The following is a 26,385-nucleotide window of genomic DNA, read 5'->3' as shown; positions in this document are numbered from 1 at the left end:
ACCCCGACCCGCCAAAAAAAAATCATGGATGTATTAAGAGAAAAAATGCATTGATGCCGCTGACTGTACTGTTATGTAATGTACCTATCTCATTATTCTGTGGCTAACAGCAAAACAGATCGTGAAGTTGCAAAGTGATGCATGCGCAATAGGGTGCGGATCAGGCCAACGTTATAAAATGAATAACGTCGGGGTTAAAATCCCGTTTCTGGTGAGCAAATGAATGAACTTGGCTTTCAGTCTGGGGTTTATTCCGGACACCGCACACACTGTGTAGCCTACAAAACTTAAACTTATTCCAACAACTCTGCTGCGGTCGCATCTACATGTCTGCTTCCTCTTTCTCTATCTCTCGAACATCATTTCTAAATAGGCTATCTGTCCGAACCCGGCCGTCGGGTCCCGTCGGCCTCGGGTCGGGTATCCATCCTCTAATGCGCAACTCACATCTGCACTCACATCGGGTAGTGACATTTGTGTTAAACCCACCAATAGCGCGCCAGGTGGATAAGCCAGTTTGAGATTGGTCCCCGCAGATTTGTAACGGAAGCAGGATAGAAAAATTTACAGGTTTCCAGCCTGAGCTGCAGGGTGAAATCAAATCGGGCTGGGTTTACCCAGTCTAGGAATATGCACTACTAAATCAATATCATTATTACATTTACAAGGTACACATTCCCACTTACATTTGTGTTTAAATAAATAACCACAAGTTACTGTAATATGAGGGACTGCAGGTAGTGTTCTAGCATACTGGTTTCTGGTGCTAGATAAAATATAATGAAGCCTAGTGACCAGTTAAATACAGTTTATAGAGAGCAGGAGGAATATATTGGGCCAGTGGGGCCCACAGCTTATTTCTGCCCCAGGCCCCGTGGTGTTTAATCTGGCCCTGTTATACATATACACTATTTGGAAAAATATGTGTTACGGTTTGCTTATCCCCATAATGGTAACAACAATGGAAGAGAACAGAATTGAACCGCCTCTTTTTATTTTTTGAGGTCAGAATATTGTAGCAACATTTTTAGACCTTACATTTATTTTCATCACAAGGTCAATTTACTAGCTTTTTCAAGAGATTCAACTCTATCTCATAGTCTACCTGAGGTGATGGAGTGCTGAGAAAACTCTCTATGACAACGGAACAAACTCAATTCACTGATGAAGGCTGTGATATGTGGCTGAGAGCTCCAGAAAAAAGATGTATTGATCCCAAGAGGGGACAATTACATAAATTGCAATATGACCAGTACAGGAATTGAACCCATAGCCCAGGGGGGAGAGTTAACCACTTCACTAAATGTCTATAACATTGACCAAACATTTTGATTTTTTTTTTTGGTCAAATTATACTGTTGAAAAGGCCCAGAATTAATTTCATTCGGAACATAACCTACATTTCACACATTGTACTCATGATCATGTTATATAGCTAAGATAAAATAATAGTTGGTGCCTCAAAATAGCTTTTTAAAAACATTTTGAATTAATAAAAAATGTATTTCAGGTATCATCATTAAAAGAGGTCTCAAAACATAAAAGTCCAAACTCCAAACAAATGCATTTGTTCAAGAAAAGCTTTGTTCATTTTCAGAATGTAAACAGAAGAATATAGCTTGTAATCTGTTTATTTCTGTTAGTATTTTCAACACTCAGTGCTATTATTTCTGGAAATGCCCTAAATCATAGGCCTAAATACAATACATAACGTCAGAAAAGGTGTAAAAAAAGTCACACATGCTGGGTTTTTGAAACTGTGTCTTAGGCTACGTTATTAACATGGCTTTGATTGCATTTCCTGTTTCAGGTCCTTCATGAATATGTCTCAGAGGAAAGTTCGTGAGATTTAAAATGTTCCTCATGTAGGCACTGCTTTGGGCTTCAAAAACATCCTGCTGTGCCAGTAGTCTGGATTGTCAAAAGATCTGTCGCCAGCTGCAGGTTCCCCGACTCCAGCTCGCACTTTTACATAGGGCTCAAAGCCAGATCGATGTGCCTCTGTGCCCCCTACTGCTCCCTCCCCCTCCCTCTGCAAGTTGTGGTACACCACAGCATCTCCAGGCTGCAGGGCAGCAAAGGAGTCCATGTCCTCATACTCATATGCCTCACCCTCGTCCCTTCCTTCTATCTTCAGCTCCTTCCTGTCTCGAAGAGCTTGACGCAGCTTCGGCTGTCTGTTTGTGTAATGGTAGTTACTGTCGTCCACATATTCATCCTCCTCTTCCTCCTCCTCCTCCTCCTCCTCCTCCACCTCCTCCACCTCTCTGCCCATCCTCGCTGGTGTAGGAGTTGGAGGAGGGTCAGGCACTGGAGAGCATTCATCTTTTTCACCCCTGATGTCCATGTATTCATATTCAACTTCATTAGATTCTTGCTGCTCTGAATCAGAGTTGTAATTGCTCCTTGTGTGACCTCCCCTGACCCCCACAGATGATGTGGTGTCACCAGAGCATGCTGTCACTGCTGACGATACAGAGGAGGTGCGCTTCTTGTTCGGCTTCAGCCTGTGGCTGCTGTGCCTGGGCGAGACAGCTGTCAGACATGTCTGCTTGTTCATATACTCATATTCTTCCTCATCTGGGTCATTGAGGAGGCCCGACGAATGAGACTTGCCCATTCTGCCAGGAGCGGCTCGAGAGGAAAGTAGGGTATCTGAAAAAAAAGAAAAATGGATAAAGTGAGTTTTGCCTTAGAATAATGTTAGGTAGGACCTAGTGTCTATCCATGACACTCCACTTCCGGGATTGCTCCGTTGCCGTCGGAAATTCCGCCGAATGTTCGTTACCTTCCGTTTTGTTTGTGTTGGAATTTTAAACTCCGGTCGATTTATGAGGACTATGGTTAACTGCTCCTCAGATCTCTGCAGGGTAAATCTTGACAGCTAGCTAGACTATCTGTCCAATCTGAGTTTTCTGTTGCACGAGTAAAACAATTTTTGAACGTACCACCAAAACAAGTTCCTTCCCGAAGCTATTTTGCAGCAGCACCGTGGCTTTTCCCGGTACTTAGCGCCGCCCATGACGATTGTGATTGGTTTAAAGAAATGCAAATAAACCAGAGCATGTTTTTCTCCCATCCCGGAATGCTGTGTGGACTAGCCAGACCATCCTCCGCAGCACTGTGGAGGAAGGTCTGGCAAAGCGAGACTAGGTAGGACCTATGAGGAAAATAGTATTAACCTGGCAGTTTTGTATTCAGTCCATAAAATGGTGGTTGTGACGCAGCAGAACTAACCAGGCATGTAGACCCACATTCCAGGAAAGATTGTTGACAATATAATTTCAATTGACAGCAAATATGAATTATGCTATCACCTCTCTCTGGGCTGTCTCCAGGAAGCACGTATCCATTCTGGTCCTCTTCCTCCATATCTGGTGATGGAGTCTCTGGTGGCCCGCCGGACAAGCTGTCCCTCTGCGACATGTAAGCGCTGTCCTCACGTTGACGTCGTCTCTTCAGGCTCCCTGTCAGGGAAAAGTCCTCACTCATCTCCAGCTCCACTGCTGTGCCGCAGCCCTCCGAGCTCTCAGACACAGTGCGGGCTGAGTTTAGTCGAGGTCGCGACTGCCACATGGCCTACATAAGACAACGCAAACAGACCTGCATTAGTGAAATGGCAAAAGTAGGAATGTGATGTAGGAGGATGTTGATATCTTTCAATTGTTTGTCTTAATTATGCTCAGTTATACTGAATGTACATACAAAAATACAAAACAGTTTATATACAAAGTGGCTTAACCCCACAAAAGCCCTTTTAGCTACCTGTCCTAGATTGTCAACACCTGGGGTCATAGGCAGGTATCCAGACAGGTTTGATGAAGTAATAACCACCTATACAAGAAAAGACAGGAGTGAGATTTAAATGCAGGAGGTGACAGAGAAGACATTTCCAGATATTAACTGGCCAGAAAATTGTCAGGAAGAGGCGTCTCTTACTCTGTGGGTGTCCATCCTTGAGAGGCGACTAAAGCTTCTGGCTTGAGACAAGTAGTGGGGGGCTGGAGTCATACCATCTACCACCCCCTCCTTCTCCTCGTCCACCAGCTCAATGTCTAGATCAGCCAGGTCGTCCAGGTCTGCACTCCGCTGGGCCAGTTCATCCAGGGCTGAGTCCTGTTGGCTGCAGTCCTCCTGGTGGAAAGAGGTGAGACATAAATTAGCATATTGCATGTACGCTTCTATTGAAGTGCCACAATACACAGAATATTCTGTTTACAGTAAAAAATAAAAAATAAAATGGTGGCTACTAATAAACACACAGCCTTTCTTACTTTGATCACCAAGTAGCGAGGTGGGTCTCTGGCCATTCTGGTAAATTCATTCGCCAGCTCTTTGAATGTTGGGCGGACATTCTCATCAATCATCCAACCTGGAAATTTAGTGAGTTTTAGAGCTATAGTTTGCCACTCATTTCAATGGATCTAGAGCACAATAAAGAACATCTGAAACTAATTAAAATGTATAAACAAGTCCGCAGCCATGCAACTGTGAGGCTGTACTAAGGCACAGCGATGCTTTGAGCTAAATGCTAATGTCACCATGCTAATATGCTCATGAAGACAATGTTAACCTGCTGCTAAGCAGGTATAATGTTTTACCATATTCAATCCTTAGGGCAGCGTTTTAGCATGCTAACATTTGCTCTAAACACAAAGTCAAAACTGGAAGTCATTAGTTTTGCAAGAATGTGGTCATAAACCAAAGTATTGGACAAATACAATTTTGACCTGATAATGGCACTAGATGAAAAGTCTGAAGATCACTTAAGTTTTTACATTTCATCCTGAGGGGAACATGAATGTCCAGTGAATGACCAGATTTCATGGCAAGCCAACTAATATTCAAGACATTTTACTAAAAGTAAAAAAAATGGACGTCATGATGGTGCATGAGGAAAAGTCAGGTAACCACCAAAGTAATTTCGATTCATCATATGGGGACCATGAATATCAATCTGAATCCATCCAATAGTTGTTGAGGTATTTCAGTCTGAATCAAAGTGATGGAGAGCCTGCTGCTAGCATGGCTAAAAAGCATGCATTTGTATTACTGCTGTAGTTTTTAGTAGTTCAGACCAGATGTAAAAGATTAGAAGACAGACACTCACATTTAACCATGACCATGTAGACATCAATGGTGCAAATTTGAGGCTGGGACAGACGCTCGCCCTTTTCCAGCAGATCAGGAACGTCCTGTGGACGCATCGTAGTATACGGCTCTGCCCCATAGGACATCATCTCCCAAACCGTCACACCTAAATGAAGGTCACAGATTCAGTGTAGCATGAAACAGCACAACTGGTGCAGCTGAAACAGCCATACCTGCCCTACTGTTTTAATAAACACTCAATATTACCCAAACTGGTACTTATAAGCTGCTTTAAAACTCACCGTAACTCCAGACATCGCTCTGATGTGTGTGTCTGCGAAACAAGATGCTCTCTAAGGCCATCCATTTGATTGGTGTCTAAAGACGTAAACAGAGAATGTCTCTATTGATTACTTCAGTGAAAACGACAGAATAAGTGTTCAGTGAATGTGAGTAAACAGTAGCAGTGTGAAAAAATAAATAAATTAATTCAAAGGCTCTTTTAATGAACTTCGATCCTATTACTGAGTATCGTATCTTTTCTGCCAGGCTACGGACCTTGACCTCATTGTAAAAGTACTTCTTGTCATCAGGGTAAAGTAGGTCTGCAATGCCGTAGTCTGAGATCTGGGCGGTGTAATTATTCTTCAGGAGCACATTTCTGGCAGCCAGGTTCCTGTGGATCATTCTGTTCTCCTCCAGGTAATACATACCCTGATGAGAAAGGACAACAATACCTTTAAGCGCTTGGGATATCAGTGAAATAGACCAAACGGTGGTTTAAAATATATCCTACAGACACCAACGGTGAAGGTTGGTCCTTTACCTTTGCGATTTGAACACACCAGTTGAGCAGCCTTTGCGGGCTCAGTTTGTTTTTGCTGTTCCTGACATGCTCCAGCAGGGAGCCCTGACTGCTGAGCTGGGTGACGAGCTGCAGGCTGGCACCGGGACAGATACCCAGGGTCCTGACAACGTTAATGTGGTCCATGCTTCCAATGGTCATCATGTGCTGCAGTGAACATTTATAGTAAATCATTATGGGTCTTTAATAGAAAAGTCAACCTTTGATTCAGGTTTTAATGGAGTACTTTACTGAAAATCTTTGAAGTATCAAATATTCACTTCTTCATTGCTTCTTAATGGAGGTGAAGATTCCACAGTGAGGGGGAATATTAAACATTAAAATGTCCATATAAACATCTTACATTTCTCAAGCCCCTGCAATTTATGACTTTTCTGTATGTTCAATATATTGAAAATAAATAATCCTAATCTTAATAAATAAAGCTAATAAACTGAGCTATTTTCTGGAAAATGATCAGCTCAGAACAGCAGAGAAGTGCTGCAGGAGTTATTTCAGAAGTTTCTTAGATATGTTTTTATATATTTCTCATATTTCTTCTTTTTTTTGCATGACTCTGGGAACTTCTGTGAACCCAAGGTGACTATGCAAAGTAGCAAGCTATACATCTTTCAGAGCCACCTTTCAAGCCTGGTGAGTAGACACACAAAATATATGTTCCTTTAAGTAATTTCCTTACTTCTGTCAGCTCATGGAAGGTCTGCCGTCCAGTGCGATCATGAATCGTCTTTATGGCCACAGGAAGCTTCACTGTATCGCCCTCAGGGATCCAAATGCCCTGTGAAGTAAGAAATAGATAAAGATTTATAGTTTGTTAAATGAATATCAAATGTGCACGAGGAGGTTTGTATAGACAACTGCCACAATCACAGCTACCTTATGGACTGATCCAAACGCTCCATTACCCAGCAGCTTGATCTTACGCAGCTCTGTGGGCTTTAAGATCCGAGCGTGGACTTTAGACCCTTTCTCTCCAGGATCCAGAAGCTCAAAATTCTGGAGGCACACAGATCATGTGTTTAAAACAAACTTTAACTGAAGCATACCAGCATTGCAAAGACGTCAGACTCTGACTGACCTCTCCGCTCTCCATGTATCTCCTCATGGCTCGCTTGCGACGGATGGCGAGGCCTCGGCGGTACAGAACAGTCAGCGCAAAAACAGAGAATGAAGCGAAGAGGACGGCAATCACTCCCAGTACGATGGCTGTGGTCGCTTGTCTGATGACAGATGAATAGGAAGAAAAGATGGCACATGACTTGATAATGAGTCAAATGTCTAAACTTTTTAAAATATGTCAGATTGAGAGGAGCAACGTACCCAGAAATGTACCGAGAAGACCCCACACAGTCTCCAATTCCTGGGCCGTAGCACCTATACACAAAACACAGAAAAGAGGTACATTTGAAAAAAAACACAAACCTACGTATGAATGCACACAGCGAGAGCTCTAGTCATATCTTACCCTTGGGTGCAGTTGATGTGGCATGTTTCACAGCTGCCTTGCTTGTTGGGGTATTTAAAGATGACCTCGTCCCCTCCCATTACGCCCTCAGGACACGAGGAGACACAGTGTGGACCGTCCTGCAACCTGGCACATGCTACACACTGATCTGCTCCCTTAACAAACAAAGGGATAGTTCAGACAGTTCAGTAGTTGACAGACAATGGCAAAGCAGACAGAAATGGTTCAAAGTTCAAAGAGTATAATTATATCACTAGGTGGCAGCAACACACACAAAGTTATTACAACACAATTTGTGAGATTGGAGCATCACTTTATCTTTAAACCCTCACTTTATCTTTATATACTTTTACTTCATAACTGTTTACACCTCTCTCTCTCTCTCTCTCTCTCTCTCATATGCATATATACATTACTGCATTTTTTTTTACATCCAGTTTGTATTGATTCGCAATACTGTCTACACAGATTATATTACTTCATTTATATTTTGTTTGTATTTTAGCCCTATATCTTAACTTGCACTATTTTTGCGTCTAAGATTCAGATTTTGATTTTACTTGCATGATTTTATTTTTTAGTTATTTAATGATCATTGTTGAAGGTGCTTGAGGCCTAAGATTTTCATTACCAATGCCTACTTGTGTTATTGTTGTGCACATGACTAATAAAGAACCTTGAACCTTGTTTTGTAAAAATTACTGTAAAGCAGTGCAACTATTGAGACTAAGACAGAAAATCATACCGGGCCTGTGCAGGTCTGCTTCCCCTCCTGGACCTTACACTCAGGGTGGCATGCCATACACTCTCCTGATTGAGTAGCAAACTCCCGCCTCTCCCTACATTCAGAGAAAAGTAAAATATTTCAATAGACTGCAGATAAGATTAAAACACTTGGATACAGATACGCCACAGCAAACATTACTCACATTAAGGCAAACACTGTAAATATTATTACTCATAGTATTCTCTTTTTGTAACAACTCACCCAGTTAAGAACATGCAGTCTGAAACGCACGTTACTCCCCTGCTGTATTTCTTACAAGACAGACACTGGTTTGGCCCCGGGCCCCAGCAGCCATCAGAAGAGCACAGGGGGTCACATACATGGCCCTCAATATCTACACACACAACAACAAAAATACTTTATCATCATCATAAACACTAACAAGGGAGATGGTTAAAAATGATCCTCCCTCAGTGAGGGAGGATCATTTGGACCCTCACTCACCACACTGATTTTTTGGTCTGTTCTCCTTGAGGTCGATGTTCTTCTGGCGTCGTTGCGGGCGAGAGCTGCTGGTCATGATACGCGTCCAGTTAACAGTGTTATGGTAGCAGAGCTTCTTGTTTCCTGTGATGTAGACGCCGCCGTCGTTTATTTTTCGCAGCGAGCTTAACCCCAGGGAGGTCAAAGAGGGGATCTTCATCACCAGAAGAGAGTAGCCCCTGAAACAGTAAGTAGTGTATAAATGTTATGTAAGAAATTAATAGTTGTGATTTTGTTTAAAATACTATGGAAACAAAGAAAGTGCTTTATGATTTAAATTTGAATGGGCAACTGAGTATTTTACTTTAAAAACAAGCATTCTGAATTTGTGAGGGTTGAAGTCCTTTGCATTTTTTTTAGAAGGTTATTTAAAGTTTTGCAATTTCAAAAACAGGTTAAGGTTTAATGTTCACAAATTCATACAGACAAAATTCACAATTGAAAAATATTCAAGTGTCCAGGGTTTCCACCTACTCATGTGAACTTCTATTGGATCATATCAATGCAAGTATCAATAACATAAAATGATCAGACACAGGTCTGATTTTATTCAGGCTTGATTGCTTATTCTTGGTATCCAGAGTGTTACACCAATCCGATTTGAGAAACTTGATTTATTTTCTTGACTTGAATTCAGTGGACACTTACATTTCTGGATTAATCTGTGAACGTTAAAAACAATAATACCTCTAATATCATGTCTTAAATTTCACAACTGAATATAAACTCTGTGGTATTTAAATTTCAACAGTATGTAAGTAGTCAGAAGTGATTACATTTCACAATAAGGAGTTAAGTTGCCTGTGAGGTTAAAGTCATTATGGCCTTTCTTTTCTTCCATAATTTGCAACCAAATACTAATCAGTTTTCATCGTGAAGAGCATGCAAGAAAACCATGTGAACTCATTAAAGATTTGCACCCACCACCAACTCACACAATCCTAGTACTGAATATGCCCTATAAGAATAATACTGTATATAATAGGTTGTGCATGATAGAGGCGACTACAGGCGGGCATGTGAAATATTTACTGTACCTTTTAGAACTCACTGCTCTACATGGGGTAGAATTGAGGTACAAGGGAACAAAGAGATACAAGACAATCAGATTCATGTCAGTGAAGGTTTAGTCTGCAATTCAGTGAACAATATGATAGTAGGGCGACCTTAGTCAACCCAAGACATAAAAACAATGTTACAACAAAAAGAGAAGAAAACAACTACTGCTCACTTGTGAAGTGTTCTGCCCTGAATTATTTGGAGGTCGGAGAAGACTGACAGGTCAGACATGTTTTTAGGCCACGACTGTATACTGAGGATATCTAAAAAATAAAGACATTGCGTTACAGAGGCTTTAACCAGTCTGCAAACACTGTGACGTGACATGAAAAGCAAAGTACACTGACAGTTTAAACAGACACACAGACCTGTAATCTCCCTCACAGTTTTGAAGATTTTCAGTTTCTCTGGATCGAGGGCTGGTACATTGTTGTAATCATCACTTTCAACAGAGAAAAAAAGAGGAAAAAATAAAGGCCTATTGCAAAAAGCATCCAAAAAGCAGTGATTAAATACAGTAAAAGCTCTGTTGTATCTTATAAGCTACAACTAGCATCAGTTTACCCTTTGATCCCAGTCACCAGGAAGTGCAGACTGCCCTGGATCTTAGTGCAGTTTATGAAACTGTCAATGTTAAGAGCATCTACAGTCTGTCTGGTTGAACTTCCTGTGCCATGGCAAGCTGCGAGGAAGATGAAGAAGAGGAGGAAGAAAAGGTCAAGAACATATAAAGTCAGATAGAATGAACCAGCAGTGCTGGGAAGTACCTGAGAACATTTACTCATATACTGTTCTTCTAATTTTGAGACACATGATTCACACATGTTCCATGTTATGCTACTTGGACTGTTTATTCTAATTCATTTGACAGCTAAAGATACATTACGGATCAATAGACTAGGTCGATTTTCAGATAATGTGACACCCTCGGGCATTTTTGAGTAAAAGTTGGCGAACAGACTTTTCTAGGGGTATGTTTTCTGCTGAATCCATTTTTGCTGTTTGCCAAGCTGTATCTCTTATGTGAAACTCAGTAGAGCGCAAACTCCAAAATGACCTCTAAAATGTCAGGAAATTCCATATTTTTAAACTTTACATCAATTAACGAGTATAGAAAGTTTATTTAGGTGGGAATTAAGATACTTGTATGTGACAATGATAATTGCATTATTTCTCATTGTAGTCATGAAAATATGTTTTTATCCTTATATTTCAAATGGACAAATAGAACATCTAAAATGCGAGAGTCACTTGTTTGGAGTCACATGCATACTATTGTCTTTGGATCAAAGTGTGTGAATTGAGTTCGGAGTTATCCAAGAGGTTTGTTATTCTACTTTCTATTTCTATTACTTTCTGCAGTTATTTCCACACATCGTATTTTTCATCACAATTAATTTCTATATCCAAAGAGTGACATGAACCAACACAAAATATTTCCAGTTGTGGAATTGTACCCATGAAGTTGGTCAGATTATAAGATCACCATTATGGAAGCTGTATGTAGTTTGAAGCATGACCGATCAATGTCATTGGATTCTTGCATTATATGCCAAGAATCCAAGAAAGATAAGCTATACAATGCGACAGAGCAGGGCCTTTTGACACTAAAAGCAGCTGCACAAAGTAGAGGATAAGGAATACATATGACTTCATCAACCTAGAGCGGGAAATTCAGCTTGTTCCAGTTGAATTTGGACATGTCCCTTTGACAACCCTGCTATCAGAACCTAAAGGACATTCACTGAGCAAAGAGGAAATGATATCATGCGTTCCAGAGAGCCTCTTCATGTTCCTTCGCTTAATGTTTGGTGGACAGGGTCTCTTAGAAGTGGATCATGATGATGAAGCTGCTCAAAATAAAAAAAGACGACACTCAAAGAAAGGTTCTTAGTGTTTCTCAAGACCATCAGCACGTGTAGCACTTGCCAAGGACATTGTGTTTTTTGTCAAACGGCAAGATGCAGATATTAAGATAGGTTGGACCAATTTCAATCAGACAATCAGCACAACCAACTCAGAGGTCACAAGTATTGGCTATATGCCAATTGTACAAGCTCCCGCCCATGAACTCGACTCACTCAACACAGTAATACAGAGATGCAGGCACATTGCAACAGCACTTGGTCAACAACACGTGGTCCTTACAGTTGACAAAGCACTTTACAGTAAGCTTATGGAACTCAAATGGGCAAAAGATGAATATCAGGATTTTCTGATCATCAGAATGGGTGGCCTGCACACATTTCTAACCTTCCTGAAGGTGATTAGCAAACACATGCAAGCATCTGGTTTGATGCAAGCATGGATTGAAAGTGGACTTTTTGGTCCAGGTACAGCAGAACAAGTCATCCTTGGCAAAGGGAAGTCTTACTCCAAGGCAATGCATGCACATAAAATCACGATCCAAGCAATGTGGAGAATCCTAATTCCAAAACTCATGAACTTCATCCAAAATGAAAATCAGGCTCTGAAGCAGACGCTGGAAGAGAAATCAAGCAGTGAAGACATTGAAGATCTACTCAAATTCCTGGCTACCAAAGAGTTCCTTACTATTCTGTCTTCTTTTGAGAAATCAAACATGAATCCGAACTTCAAATTTGGTAGAGCTACATGGAGATGGTGGAGATCTTGTTGATGTTCACTCGTGCTCAACAAGAAGGCAATTGGAAATTGCACTTGCATTCCTTCCAGCGAATTATTCCTTTCTTCATGACATACGGGCACACTGACTATGCTTGTTGGGGAACAATCTACATTAGCGAGATGCATCAACTCCCCCCAGAAGTCCAGGAAGAATTTGATGAAAGGAACTTTGTTGTAAAACGCACTGGCCAACCATTAAATGAAGTGGACCCTGACCAGAGTCAAGAATGGCTGAACGGCCAACCAGTGGTTCAGCCATCCGTCGAGCACATTACTAAACTGTTTTGTGGCGCCAAGCAAACAAGTGGTATCCTGTCCATCCTCCGCCAGAGACAATGGGGTGGAGACTGGAAGATTCTACGCTGCTGCACATCTTGATGTCACTTCCTCCAGTCCCAGACTACTGTCTGGAATTGATCAGCTGCGCCTCAAGATGTATGAGTGCACGATGTAAATGTAAAAAGTCTTGTCTACGTTGCTCTGCTGCATGCAAGTGCAAGTGATGCAGAATGTAGCAATTGCTGAACTGAATAAGAGAACTGCTCTGTGTTGTTGTGATCATATTGGAGAATCTTGTCTTGTTTTAGTTGTTATTCAGCTAATGTTATGTCCAACTTTATAAGGTAATTTTAGGCCAAGTTTACTGTGTTTATTTCCTTTATCTGTTCAAAGCTAATGTTAGTGGTGTTAATTTGTCTCAGTTCTTAATATTTACAACCAATCTTTCTGGGAATATCTTTTGCAGAAATAAACCAAAAGAAAATTTAGTTTGGTGAAATTTCAGTCCTTAAACTTGTTTACATGGACATGTAAATGTTGAAAAGTAATAAACACTCTTAACATAATGTAATAGGATGGATGGTTTAAGTCCTTTTGCTGCCACCAGCATGATGTTGATGTTCTTACATGGACATACTCAAATACACAAAATAACAGGTCAGTGTTTACCAGAAATATTGTAAGACAGAATGACTAACTTGTTCTGACTATTCAGTTTGTTTCCTTTACTCAATACATGGTATATCACAATAAAAACTGAACCAGTGCTGAGAGATTTGCTCATTTTTGCATATGAGGTGGTCATCTTGGATTTTACACTCTACTGAGTTTCGCGTAAGAGATACAGTTTGGCAAAGAGCAAAAATGGATTCAGCATAAAAAATACCCCTAGAATAGTCTATTTGCCAACTTTTACTCAAAAATGCCTGAGGATTTTTATTTAGGCACATTTTTGTGATTTCAACCTGGTCTACAAGATTTTACATATAAAACATATGATCGGCAGATAAAATTAAATACATTTGGAGAAATCAGCTCCACCTTGATCAGCAGATCTGTACATGCTTCTTACACATATTATACAATATAAAATGCAAGATGCAGAAATTTTACTTGCAACAGAGTATATATACATTGTAAAGGATAACACCACTGCTGACCAGAGTGGGACACTGTTAGCTTAGCTTGTTACAACAAGTGCCCTCAATAAATTGTGAAGGAGCTCTTGAATTGTCTTAAATACCTTTAGGACAGAGGCCTCCACAGGGTTCACAACTTTTCATTCCGTTTTTCTCCACCTCCATTTTGTCAGACGGGCAATTGCTTACACATGAGCTGCCATCCACCACAAAGTTAGCTGTAAAAAATTTAAAAAAAGAAATGCCTCAAATAAGAGACATAAAGTCCATCTCCACTCAACAGTGTTTTTTGTATGTTTATATCCCCTAAAAGTCTGACCTTGACTCATGATTTTTATCTGTGAAAAGTTTGTCACAAGAGAGGTGTTTTTTACATTACTTTACTGAAGGGGGAAATGTCTTTACACTTCCCTGAAATCTGAGATTTGGTACGTCACTAATCCGTAAAGCCTATTGCTGTCTAAAAGTCTGAAACCCCCAGTGCAGAGCAGACTGTCATTACAGAGAGCAAAAACACTGTCATCTGTCATCATAGCTGCGTCAGCCACTGCCAGTTACAAGCTAACAAGGTAACAAACAACAAAAACAAATACAAAATGCTAACTACACTTCTGATACGTCTGCTAGTGTCCGGTTTTAGTTCATAACAGAATCCTCATCTGAGTCTGGCTCTGACTGGGTTTCGGACTGGATTCAGACAGGACACCAAACTATAGTTGCAGATCTGTTACGCCCGCAGGGCTCTGACCCGGCCTGAGGCTCAAACGTAGGCTTATGGTTGAATCTCTAAATTTTTTCTAGCCATCTTAATGTGTGCAGTTTTACCGGTCAATGTAAGGTAGATGCTAGAATGCAGTCACCAAACGAGGCTCAACCATAAACTGTATAGTCTCAACCTGGCGCGAGCAGCGGAAGTGGGCGGGCTCGAGGCCAGATCCAGAATTTCTCAATGAGGGACAAAGAATAAATACGCTTCCAGCCCCTTCTTGGATTTTTTTTTTTTTTTTAAACTTTTGATGTGGGAAAACCAAGTTAAACAAAACAAATATTTTTACATACTTTAAAAAGTGTCCTTGAAGGGGACTTTAAACAACACTAAAGCAGACAAATATACATGAGCAGGTTAAGATACAAGTAGTAGCCTATTTTATGACAGTGTTACAACTGCTACTTTAGAAAAAGCTTTGAATGCTGAACAAAATTTTGTATAAAAATAAAAACTGCATTGCTGCTATTGGGAGAACAGCAACGGTATATAACTGCATCTGTGTGTCTGTGTGAACATACAAGGCAGCATGTGACTTACTGGGGCACTGGGCCACACAGATGGAGCCATACTGGTACTTGGCATTGGGGTTGGGCTCCATTTTGAATGTGTGCTTGTTGTAGATGATGGTCTGGGGACACAGAGGCACACAGGCGCCGGAGTTGTTGAAGTTCCTGCAAGCCTGTAAAACGTCACATACAGACAGTACAGTGAGCCACACAGATTATAGATATGTTTTGTGTGTTTAAGTCTATGATAGGCCTTTTTTTTTTACAGCAGACATCTTGACTTGTCAAAGTAGGAAAAGCACAGGTTTGTCTAATAACATTAACAATGGCTCTATTCTATTCAAGTCTCACAGTTAGCCATGACAGTGTGACAGCCAGTGTCAACAGGGGTGTCGGACTGGGGGGAAAATGGGGACTGAGTACCCAGGGCCCTCATGTGAGGAGGGCTCAAAAAGATGCTAGAATGAATAGCTGTGGATGCAGGGAGGGGCCCCTAGAAAATGCCTTTCTACAGAGCCCAGAATGTTGTGCTACGCCCCTGAGTGTCAAGAATACCAGGACCCTGAAACTGAAGCAGCTGAATGGAATTCAGCTATCATTAATTTGAATATTTACACCTGTGCTCTTCCACTGTGAAATGTCAAAATATCCTCTGTGTTAAAAAGCCTATCGAAGCAGCAGACTCACAAAGCAGTCTGTATCCAGGGCTCCAGAGCAGCCTCCGGCACATTCACTGTGACAACAGTCGCTCGGGTTTCTACCAAAGCATCGGCTGTTACACTGAGGGGCGCACACAGTCTTTGTCACTGAAAGAGAGTTGAGAGTATGTTCATTTGTTAATCTATTGCAGCAGTGGCTCCAAACTACTAAACTAAACTAAACCAATTCACCCCTTCATAGTGATTTTACCGTCCATGCCCAATCATACAACGCTCATATACAGGTGCAACCTTTTTCCAGCTATGTGTCTTTTCAATGACCCAACAAATCAAATGTGATCAATGTACAATATGTGGCATATATGAACTAACATTAATAATAAGTAGAATAATACAGGCCTTAGAAAAACAGAAATTTGCAGTTTTAAGCTATGTTACTGCATGGATTTGTGTGTTACTATGATAACTGATTATTTAATACAGTTTTTAATATGGTGATTTCAGTGTTTATTTCTTATTTCTTCTGTTTTGATGTGTGAAAACTTAAAACATTTTAATGTGGTAAAAATGTACAATAAAAAATGCCACAACACATTTTTGGGAACCACCACATTACAGAACTGAGTTGATGCATGAGAAATAAAGGCATGTTGATGTCACTCACGGATCTGGCAAGTGTCATTTCCTGGACCCCAACATGGAAGGTCTCCACATGCTTCGTTACAAGGCTCTAAGATATAAATGTCTTATTAGTAGATGCATTTTTGAATTTCAAAGCAGACCATAACAAAAGTCTGACATTAAAGTTGAAGGTAATTGATGCTCATATTTGTAATACTCATCCTTCCCACTCACTGTCAGGCCCATTGCCTTCGATCACAATATGAGCTGTTCCATCCTTCACTATGTCCAGCCAGTTCACCTGCGGGGTGTAGCTCAGGTACTTATTCTGGATGATCTTGACTCCTCCTTCCAGTATCTCTGTGGGCGGCACACAAACATTTAAACGGGGAGAGACAATTAGCAAAGCAAGCCTCAACGGGTCCATGACTCATCCTATCGAGCTCTGCCATTCGCTGATTACTACGGCTCGAAAAAACTCAGTATAATGTGCTTGAGCTCATGTTACACTGGCAGTTGAAACATTCCAGGGGCTTCACATCACTGTGACTACACACACCGACGACAGATACTGTGAAGGTGTGGCTGCACTGTGTGGGTGTGGGAGTTCCAACTGAGTGTCACAGCCTTATCTGCTTCACTCCAGCCTCCTACACTTAAACACACTAACCGACTGACTTCCTGTGTACCTGTGAGGTGTGTCAGGCCCAGTTCTTGAAGGCCACGCTGCCCGTCCTTCTGGTAGTTGAGCATCACAGCCAAAGCGTATTGGTCCTCATACAGCGTGGTGCCTCTGATGACGCGCAGGCGGTCCAGAGGCAGACGACTGAACTCGGTGACGGCTAAAAGGATGTAGCCTGTCACCTCCCTGATAGACTGAAGGGTTAAAAAACAAAACGAGGAAGAGAAATGAAATAACATACAGGAGTTGAAACTCTTACTGGTATCCTCTGATTTTATTAGTCATAGTAATCAGAGTCACAACCTGGCAGAAAGGTGTGTTTTGCGTGTGTTGCTGGTCACCATGACGGCAGTGCAGTGATTGATTTAGAAAGGGAGGGGGACTTAAATGAGCTCATTGTGAATTTGAGACAGAGACATCATCCACTACAGAGGGTGATAAACAATTCAGATGTGTTTTTGGCATCAAGTAAATCCATATCCTTGTCTAGACTGGGTTACCATGCGGTTTTTCTCAGTGACACATACGCTGTAGTAGTGTAGTTCTCTATTAGTCTATATCCACGACATTCCACTTCTGGGATTGCTCCGTTGCCGATGGAAGCTCTGCCGGATTTTACTCTTTTCGGCGGGATGTCCGTTACCTTACTCTTTCTTTGTGTTGTTTAAACTCCGGTCGATTTATGAGGACAATGATTAACTGCTCCTCAGATCTCTGCAGGGAAACTGAGACAGCTAGCTAGACTATCTGTCCAATCTGAGTTTTCCTTTGCACGACTAAAACAGCTTTTGAACATACACGTGTTCCACCAAAACAAGTTCCTTCCCGAATGTCTGGTGCTTAGTGCCGCCCATGACGATTGTGATTGGTTTAAAGAAATGCCAATAAACCAGAGCACGTTTTTCTCCCATCCCGGAATGCTGTGTGGACTAGCCAGACCCTCAGTGCTGTGGAAGAAGGTCTGGCAAAGCGAGACTAGCTCTCTATAGACTTGTTGTGATGCCTCCATGTGTTCAAAGCCTCACCTGCAAGAAGGAGAAGTCTCTGGTGTGCTCCATCATGGTAATTTCAAGATTGCCCATCACAATCTCACAGCCGGTGTACATCTCTTTCATCAAGGTGTACTGGACCTCTGAATTTCCTGTCGTGCTCAGACCATTGTGGGTGCCGGAACATACAACAACTGGAAAAATGAAGAATGAACTCTTGTTAATGTTAATGTGTTTAGATTAGATACACAGATTCAAAGGATAGGTCTGGTGATATTTCATATTTTTCTTATTGTGAACAAATCTCATGTAAATACCAAAAACAACAATGAATTGATCCTTTTCACATCGTATCCAAAGCCTGGAAGCTTATTCCTCTACTGCTGTCCAAACATTTTTAGTTGATCCCACACACACAGTCCTGCTACCGTAAATACTCAGTAGAGCACCAAAATGTGTGTTAATCCAGGCTGAAAATAGTTCCTAAAAAATTCACTATTTCACTAATTCACTAAATACTACACATGTTTAAGTATTTTTTGGAAAGAACTATAGTGTTTAATTGAAAGTATATAGAGAGTCAAAGGGAAACTGGCACTTCTGAGTTCTGTTTCAACAGTAAAAAAAAACCTATGTCAAAATTCCATTGACATTTGTAACAACGCTAATAACTAAAAATCCAGCCTTGGAACATGTATGGAACACAGTACGTCGTATGGCTCGCTTCATGTCTAGATAAGGTCAGTAGTTGGTCTTTTCATGGGATTTGTTGTCAATAACAAAAAATATAGAATAGCAGCAGCTTTATCCTTTAACAAACATTCTTTCACAAGAAAAAAACAGAAGAAACATTTTACAGACAATTTTACAGTATCATAATTATTAGTATTATTATTATTATTATTTCACAATTTGCATTTTACAGACAATTTAACAGCATCATTATAGTATGTGCATCTTGACCCAATGGGAATGAAGGAGTATAGTACCACAAAGGGCAGAAAGAAAGACATTTAACTGATGTTCATGCAATGGTATCATAATGCAAATAAAATTATGCATATTCTGTTACCGTAAGTCATTTACGAGGGAACAGCGTAAGCCCTCATAAGGACTGTTTTATGCAACTTACTAAAAACCAGTGTGTTCTGCTCGCACAATATCAATGGATGTACTGTAACAGTGTCAAACAAGCTGAGGATTGTACACAGGGCATTTCCTCTCTGAGGCAAACATACAAGGCCTTGTTTATGGTCTGTGGGAGTTCAGCCATTCAGCATCACTTGAAGGCTGTTTTGCTATTCAAATGTCAGACAGGAGAGAAACAGCAGAGAGAAAATAAGAGAAAGGGAAGGACAGAGAGGACAGAGAATTAAATATGATCGTTGATCTCAGTGTCAATACTTTGCCTAAAAATACAAACAGGAACTTGTGCAATGTCCACTGTGACAAACACAATATCTCAGTTCCACTAGGGAAATGTTAAAGCTTCAGCATACAAGGATATTTGAAATAATAATGTGCTTCCAACAGTGGCAGTTTGAGGGGAGATCTGACTCAACATGACAATGACCCCTTGCACAAAGTAAGATCCATAGAGAAATGGTTTCCCTAGTTTGGTGTGGAAGAGATTGACTGGCCTGCACCCATTCAACACCTTGAGGATGAATTGGAAACCCGACTGCGAGCCGGGCGTTATCGCTCAACATCGGTTCCAGACTGCAGCGGTGCTATACAGGAGCAAATTGGTGCCACCAGGCTCCTTCCCAGAAAAGCAGATGCTTTTACAGAAGCACAAAAATCCCCAATGTTGAACAATCATACAGCTGTAACATTTAAACATCGAAAGTGTAAATCTGCACTCACAAAAATGTTGTTCATTCCCTGCCATCAAGATTTTGTGGTATGAAATTTCATTTAAAGTGCTCACAGCATTGGAAAATCAAAATCAACAGCAACATATCGCTTCAGAAATAGTGTCACATTTATCCTGGATAATCCACAGAATACAGTGACATAAACAGTTTTCATTCAGGGACTATTTTTTTTCTTTAGACAGAAGTTCCAAGGTTCCAATGAAAAGTGTTTATAGCAAGGTGTGTGAATTATCCAAAGTAATTAGGACACTGTTTCTAGATTTTGTTGATTCTTTGAGCAACACAAATAAAATCCCATTCACCTCAATTTCACTGGTGAACTTACTCTTTAACCTTAGTCTACAACAACCAGTTACAGTCAACTCTTGTTGTGCGTTGACTGGTTGTTGATTTTGTTGTACTCAGTAAGGATCTGAGGAATGATTTTGTTAAACCACCCTCACACACAGGTCACACACATGATGTACGCTCGACACACTCAAAAACACATTCCTTCTACTGACATCAGTCAAAATAGAGCCCAGTAGAACAACAGGATCAACAAGGGCATAAAAAAGGCTAATGATCATTAACCATAAGGCATAGCAAGGTAGTCAAAGCACAGTGTGTGTGTGTGTGTGTGTGTGTGTGTGTGTGTGTGTGTGTGTGTGTGTGTGTGTGTGTGTGTGTGTGTGTGTGTGTGTGTGTGTGTGTGTGTGTGATGCATGCAGCGAGCATGTCCTGGGTCCATAATGTCCTGATAAGAGTCACTTTATTGTGTTTCTGAGAACATAGGGTTCACAGGAACTGGCTCTGTACCAAATCATATTAATCAGTTCACTGAAATCACAAAAACACACATTTCCCAATGTGTCCAGGTCATTGTGGCTAGTGGAAAGTGGGCGATATGTTTGTGTGTGATTTGGATGAACTGACCTTTTAAAGAGGATCTCCACTGGTTTTACACATTAAGATCAATTTTCTCGTCAGGAGTACTACTCAGCCTTTTAAAGCATTTGTATAATGTAGTTGTGTCTCTGGAGGGAGCTTATTAAAGTTTGAGAAAATAATATGGGAAATCTGGATTTAAGGAGACTTAACATCAACAGAAAGTGTTTCAATGGGGGCATTGAGTTTTACTAGGCAGACAGGGTCTAATGGTGCATTCATGCAATATCTAAAATAACTTAAAGTTATTCCGACTTTGGAACTTTCATGCAATATTCCAAGATGGCTGCCAATTGCTGGTATATATTAAGCTACAGTCGAAGCCTGTTAGCTTAGCTTAGCACAAAGACTAAAAACAGGGGGAAACAGCTAGCCGGTGTCTGTCTAAGGGTTATGTGCAACACTATTTCTTGCTAATGCGCAGTTGCCAAGCAACCAGCGGAGACTCTGGTAACTGCCCCCGGCCAAAATCTCAAACTATTCCTTTAATCTATTATTCAGATGCAAATGTCAGCAACGGTTGCTTTGTAGATATTTTCAACCAGTCTATCTTTTCACCGTTGGGAGACATCAGAGCTGTCAGAAATTTCTCATAATTAAGGTCTTTACAATAAAGACCTACCACAAATGCAGCATAACAAAAGACTCTAATAAGTTGCACTGAGAGAAGTGTTTTTGGAGCTTGAGCTATAGAGGGACTAGTTGGGATATCTCGGCCTTTGCTGTATCCATTTTGACCGTATTTTTTAAAATCTGTTTCTTGCTGGCAATCAACTTTAAGAAGTGAAATCACTGGAGTACTATTTTAATGACACAGGACATGAGATCGCTTTAACATTCACAACTATGCATTGGCCATTTCTATGTATTAGATTCCCCAGTTTGCTCCATGTCAGGGTTATGAGTTGCAATAACTATTTTGCTTTCAGAAACCTTTGCTCATTAAAAGCCATTCATTTGAATTGATGTCAGTTTATGAGCTGCTCAAGGGTGAAGCTCTTTATCTACCCCACCTTAGTAAAGCTATCAGTGCATGACTTGCTGCTGTTGACTCTACACTGTTTTAATTGCCTGTTGAGAAATACTTATGAACATTTGTGCATGCACATTCAAGAACCTTCCACACACCACAGTATGTACAGTATGCACACAGTTCAAGCACAACCCACTCTAGAGGGAGACAAAGCGGTGTGCACACATGCAATACATTGTGTGACAAAATGGTATGTCAACCATACAGACAATGCACAAGGTGCAGCTGTGGAAGTGCTGAAACTCTCAACAGGCTGAGTGGGTTTTCTCTGTCAAAAGAGGACGTTCAGTGTTGGCAGATAGATGATGGGGAAAAAAGGAATGGGGTGGAGGGTTTAGAGTCAACACACGCATTAACACACACACATGCACACAATGGCCCTATTTTGAAAGAGTACAAAACAAGTGTCGTAGTGCATCAAGATGTGCGGCCAAGCCTCTATCTGTCTGAACCAACGCTTTACATACTGTGTCTCCTCACTCTTTACAGACACTGCACTATGTCTGCCTTGCTACATATTCCATCACTAACCATCATATACAGCACATAAACTCAGAGCAAAACGGTCTCGTCCTCGGCACTAAAGTGTAACCTAACACATGTTGAAAACATAAGGATCAGGTTCAACTGTTATTTTCATTCGTCTACTACCAGGGTTTCAAAAAGAAGAGAGGGAGAGAAAGAAAAGAAAAGAGGGAGGAGGAGATAAACAAGCCTATTAAAGCAGTCAAGACAATGACTTACAAAGGTAAACAGAAACTTGGCACATGATGAGCAAAAGATTACTGCATACCTCACAAGTGAGCTTGTACACACTCACACACGCAGGCAAACACAAAGACACCTGATCACATGAACTATTTCTTTCTGTGGTACATTCACTAGTTTACAGCCAGAGGTTGTGTACAGATAAACTGGAAGATTTATTTTCTGTGTTCCCAACACATGCAGGACTGCTCAATCTTTAGTGAACAGACTGAGGCCGTCACAGAGATTTTCTTTACATCATACTTTGGCAACAGGAGCAGCAGCATATTTGCTTTTGGACACATCGGTGTTCCATTTGGAAGTCACACCTGTAAAACTACAGAAGCAATTTAAAAAGGCACCACTTATTGTTGTTTTCTTGGAAGATATGAAATCAAATTTTACACTCAGGTTCTATACTCTTACAAACTGAGCCCCCTCTGATACATTACATATTTAACATCTGAGACATTAAACTGACATAATGCACTGTTTTGCCATGAGGATATTTGTGGAATAAAAACTCACTTCTAGTTGGCACAACAATAGTATTAAAAATACCTGTGTTTATTTCCAACGTGAACATGTTTATGTAATGTGTGTCCCTCTTGTGCTTTGTGTCAAAAGCATCTTCTCTTAATAATCAAACCCATGCTTCTTGCTGAAAAGTGCAGTAAGGATATACAATGACAACATAACAAAAACATCCTGAATGCCCCCCCAACATGTGACAAAACCATATTACCATTAATTATTCTATTATGACTGGCCAGTTATGTTCATACAAAGTTTGGCGTACTGGTCCACCTTTATACATCAACATAATAGCTGCAACCTCTTTTGTAACTGCCTGGTTACTGCAAAATCCTGTTCAACAACTGGCTGGAAGAGAAGTTCTGATGAGAGACAATGAAAGCCTAACAAGCCAGACCCAGCGTCTAGATTTCTAGGCTAAGAAAAGTAGACTTTGACATCAAAATATACTTTCTACTGAAATTCATGAAAATATCTTTAGTTTAATTCCAAGGACTTGACCAGTAAATCTGAACAAACAAAAGTTTCAGTCCCAAGGTTTGCATCAATGCTTCTCGAATGTCAAATGAACAATCAAATATTACGCCTCATGTGATAAACTGTATTTTTTATACAAGCGTTTTTTTTATCTTTTCAGTGTTTCGTTTAGGTGCCAGAGGCATCTCGTGATGATCTCGTCTCGTCTTTGCATTGTTTTTTTCAAACTTGATTCCCTTCCAGCCAGGTGACCACATCAAGAGCACAATGTCAAAGTTCACAGAGTCTTGCTGTGATTCAAATAACAACACCTCACTCTGCCTCAAACACGTCACTGCCCTGAGTGGTAGAAAGTAACTGAGTACATTTAATGAAGTGCTGTGGTTGAGTACAATTTTGACACAATTAAGGAGTTCTACATAATTTCTACTTCACTTCATTATAGTGGGAAGTAGACCTGTTGTACTTTTTTACTTGAGTCACAGTTAGCCACTAGAGCTTCAACATAAAATGAATCTGTAACTGCTATGATAATCTGTTAATCATTTTTCAAAAGCTGCAGCCTCTCACTAAAGCAGGACTTTTGAGAATTGTTATATTGTGGTATTAATAATTTTACTTAGGACTAATTAATACATCTGAATAGTTCTCCCACCATACTGAGGCTATCAAAAGTCTGTCTATTTTAAAGGAAAGATCTTTAGGGGCTGACTGTGGTTGTCAGTCAACAGGCGGTGTAAGGTTGGGCTCCTCTGTCGCAAAGCCTTGAAACAATTGAGACAAACATGATAAATCACACAGAGTCGTGGGAGAGGTGCAGGTGACTCACTGCAAACAAGTTTTACGTGTGCGGAACAGGTTCTGTTGACTGCGGTTTGTGAGGGAGGACAGGTGTTTTCCTATAGCACTTGGAGTAAACAGCTCTCTCTCTCTCTCTCTCTCTATATATATATAATATATATATATATATATATATATATATATGTGTGTGTGTGTGTGTGTGTGTGTGTGTGTGTGTGTGTGTGTAAAAAATCAATGATTCTGGACAGAAAAAGTGTGTGTGTGTGTGTGTGTTCGAGCCCACCTCCTTGTGTCTGTGCGCTGCAGAGTTGGAGAGCACACGGCAGCAGAACGCACAGCACTTGCTGCACCTTCCTCATGAGTGCGGTCATCCTCACTCAAATTCCCAAGATGGTGACGTTTCAAACAAAAATTGCCATCACATTAATAAGAAGCGCGTCCTTGTCTCATAATAAATGGTTCTCGTTTGTTGCAATCCAAGAGAGTCCATTTAGAAACAGTCGTTGTTGGGTTAATCCAGATTCCCTTTCTTATTTATTTCCTTCGCTTTCTTCTCTTATTCTTCTTCTATTTCTTATTCTCTTCTTCTAAATGAAAAAGTAAATCCGCGCTGTAGTGAAAACCTGTTTGTGTATTCCCTTTTCTGATATTTTACTGAGTTGTAACTTTACAAGCCGCCCGCTCCGGTCGTGCGAGAGGAATCACTACAGCTTTGTGATTGGAGCGCAGCGCGCAGCCAATCAGCGGCGGGAGCGTCTGTTGCGCTGGCACTGATTTATCTGGGAGGGCCCAGCCCAGCCTGCTGCCACAGGACTTACAAAACCTGGAAGCCCAATGCAAACTTTGAAATCACCTTGAAAGATGCAGTAGCACATTTTACATTTTATTTTCTTACATTTGCCATGAAACACATGAATGGATGCATTCAGGAGAAGGAGTCTTCAAAACATGCTTTTCCCCTAGTTGATTTAGGTCAATGATTTAGGTCAAAAATTAGGTGTGAAACAGTATTTAGGATTCATTTTGTAAAATAAAAACCCACTGCAGCTATGACACTGCACTACAGACATGACAGAAATAGAAATGGCAACAAAACTGAATTTACAAAACAGAAATAATACTTAAAGAAAAGGCAAAGAAATGTAAAATATAATTTGATGATCTATTAGTGAGGGGTAAACTATTTAAAAGTTTAGATGCAAAGACAGCAAAAGTTTGGTCTTACATCTTTTTAAGTTTAGCTCTGGGAAGATCCAGAAAAAACAAAGAGGAGAGAAATAACTTAGAAGTAGATCTTCCAAATGTATAAAGGTACAGGGAAAATACTCTCATCTAGCAAAGCAAAACGAAAAATAAAAACTGCAACTTGCTGTGTGTGCAGTGTGTATGCAGTACATTTACATTTGTGTGCTTAATCACTGTGACAATGCAAATAAAGAGTGGACGTATCATTACGGTCAGAAAAGGTGAGTCACTTGCTCTTTCCACCTCATAACCTTTAACCTTTAACTTTAACACACAAACCACATCCCTTCTAATATTGTCCTGTTAAAACAACAACAAATAACTTCTAAAAAACAGTTCTCCTCCTGCTCCTCTTTATGTGTCAAGTCACACATGATCCTCAGCATCATTTCTTACATCTGTTGTCTTAACAATCAGGCTTTGACCTCTTCCACTCTTTTATGCTGGTGCCCTGGAAATGTGAGATTATTTTATTGCTATCATTTTATTGCTGCATGATTTTACTGATGTACCTTAGACTCATTTGTTCATGAGTTGTGCATACCACAGTTGCACAGAAGAAAGTGTTCTTCTTAAAACCAGACTTATATCTGGTTTGGTTAGAAAATCTTATCTCTTGTCATGTTAGGTGTCACTCAAGCTTCACGCAAACGTTGTCTGCCTGTAAGAGTAGGTGAGCCAGCTGAACTGCTCTGTAGAAACTG

At 40.5% G+C, this 26,385-nt stretch overlaps 1 protein-coding gene across 1 annotated transcript; it reads right to left on the bottom strand.

Annotated features, from left to right (window-relative positions):
- Nucleotides 1-977: 977 nt before the first annotated feature.
- Nucleotides 978-25,123, bottom strand: erbb3a (erb-b2 receptor tyrosine kinase 3a). Its single transcript, XM_078248405.1, has 29 exons — nucleotides 24,720-25,123; nucleotides 18,077-18,234; nucleotides 17,059-17,245; nucleotides 16,604-16,729; nucleotides 16,413-16,478; nucleotides 15,777-15,895; nucleotides 15,121-15,262; nucleotides 13,919-14,032; nucleotides 10,315-10,432; nucleotides 10,119-10,192; nucleotides 9,923-10,013; nucleotides 9,729-9,746; nucleotides 8,653-8,870; nucleotides 8,410-8,542; nucleotides 8,167-8,260; nucleotides 7,422-7,576; nucleotides 7,277-7,330; nucleotides 7,035-7,176; nucleotides 6,833-6,952; nucleotides 6,636-6,734; nucleotides 5,918-6,103; nucleotides 5,650-5,805; nucleotides 5,394-5,469; nucleotides 5,111-5,257; nucleotides 4,275-4,372; nucleotides 3,940-4,134; nucleotides 3,766-3,834; nucleotides 3,318-3,579; nucleotides 978-2,655 (listed from the first exon to the last, which is right to left on the bottom strand). Exons 1-29 carry the CDS (start codon nucleotides 24,805-24,807, stop codon nucleotides 1,862-1,864), a joined length of 4,299 nt encoding a protein of 1,432 aa, XP_078104531.1. The 5' UTR covers nucleotides 24,808-25,123; the 3' UTR covers nucleotides 978-1,861.
- Nucleotides 25,124-26,385: the final 1,262 nt, after the last annotated feature.

The sequence above is a fragment of the Sander vitreus genome, chromosome 4, assembly GCF_031162955.1.
Source record: "Sander vitreus isolate 19-12246 chromosome 4, sanVit1, whole genome shotgun sequence".
NCBI lineage: Eukaryota > Metazoa > Chordata > Actinopteri > Perciformes > Percidae > Sander > Sander vitreus.
Note: the sequence above shows the minus strand (reverse complement) of the source record. Positions and strands in the feature narration are given on the sequence as shown.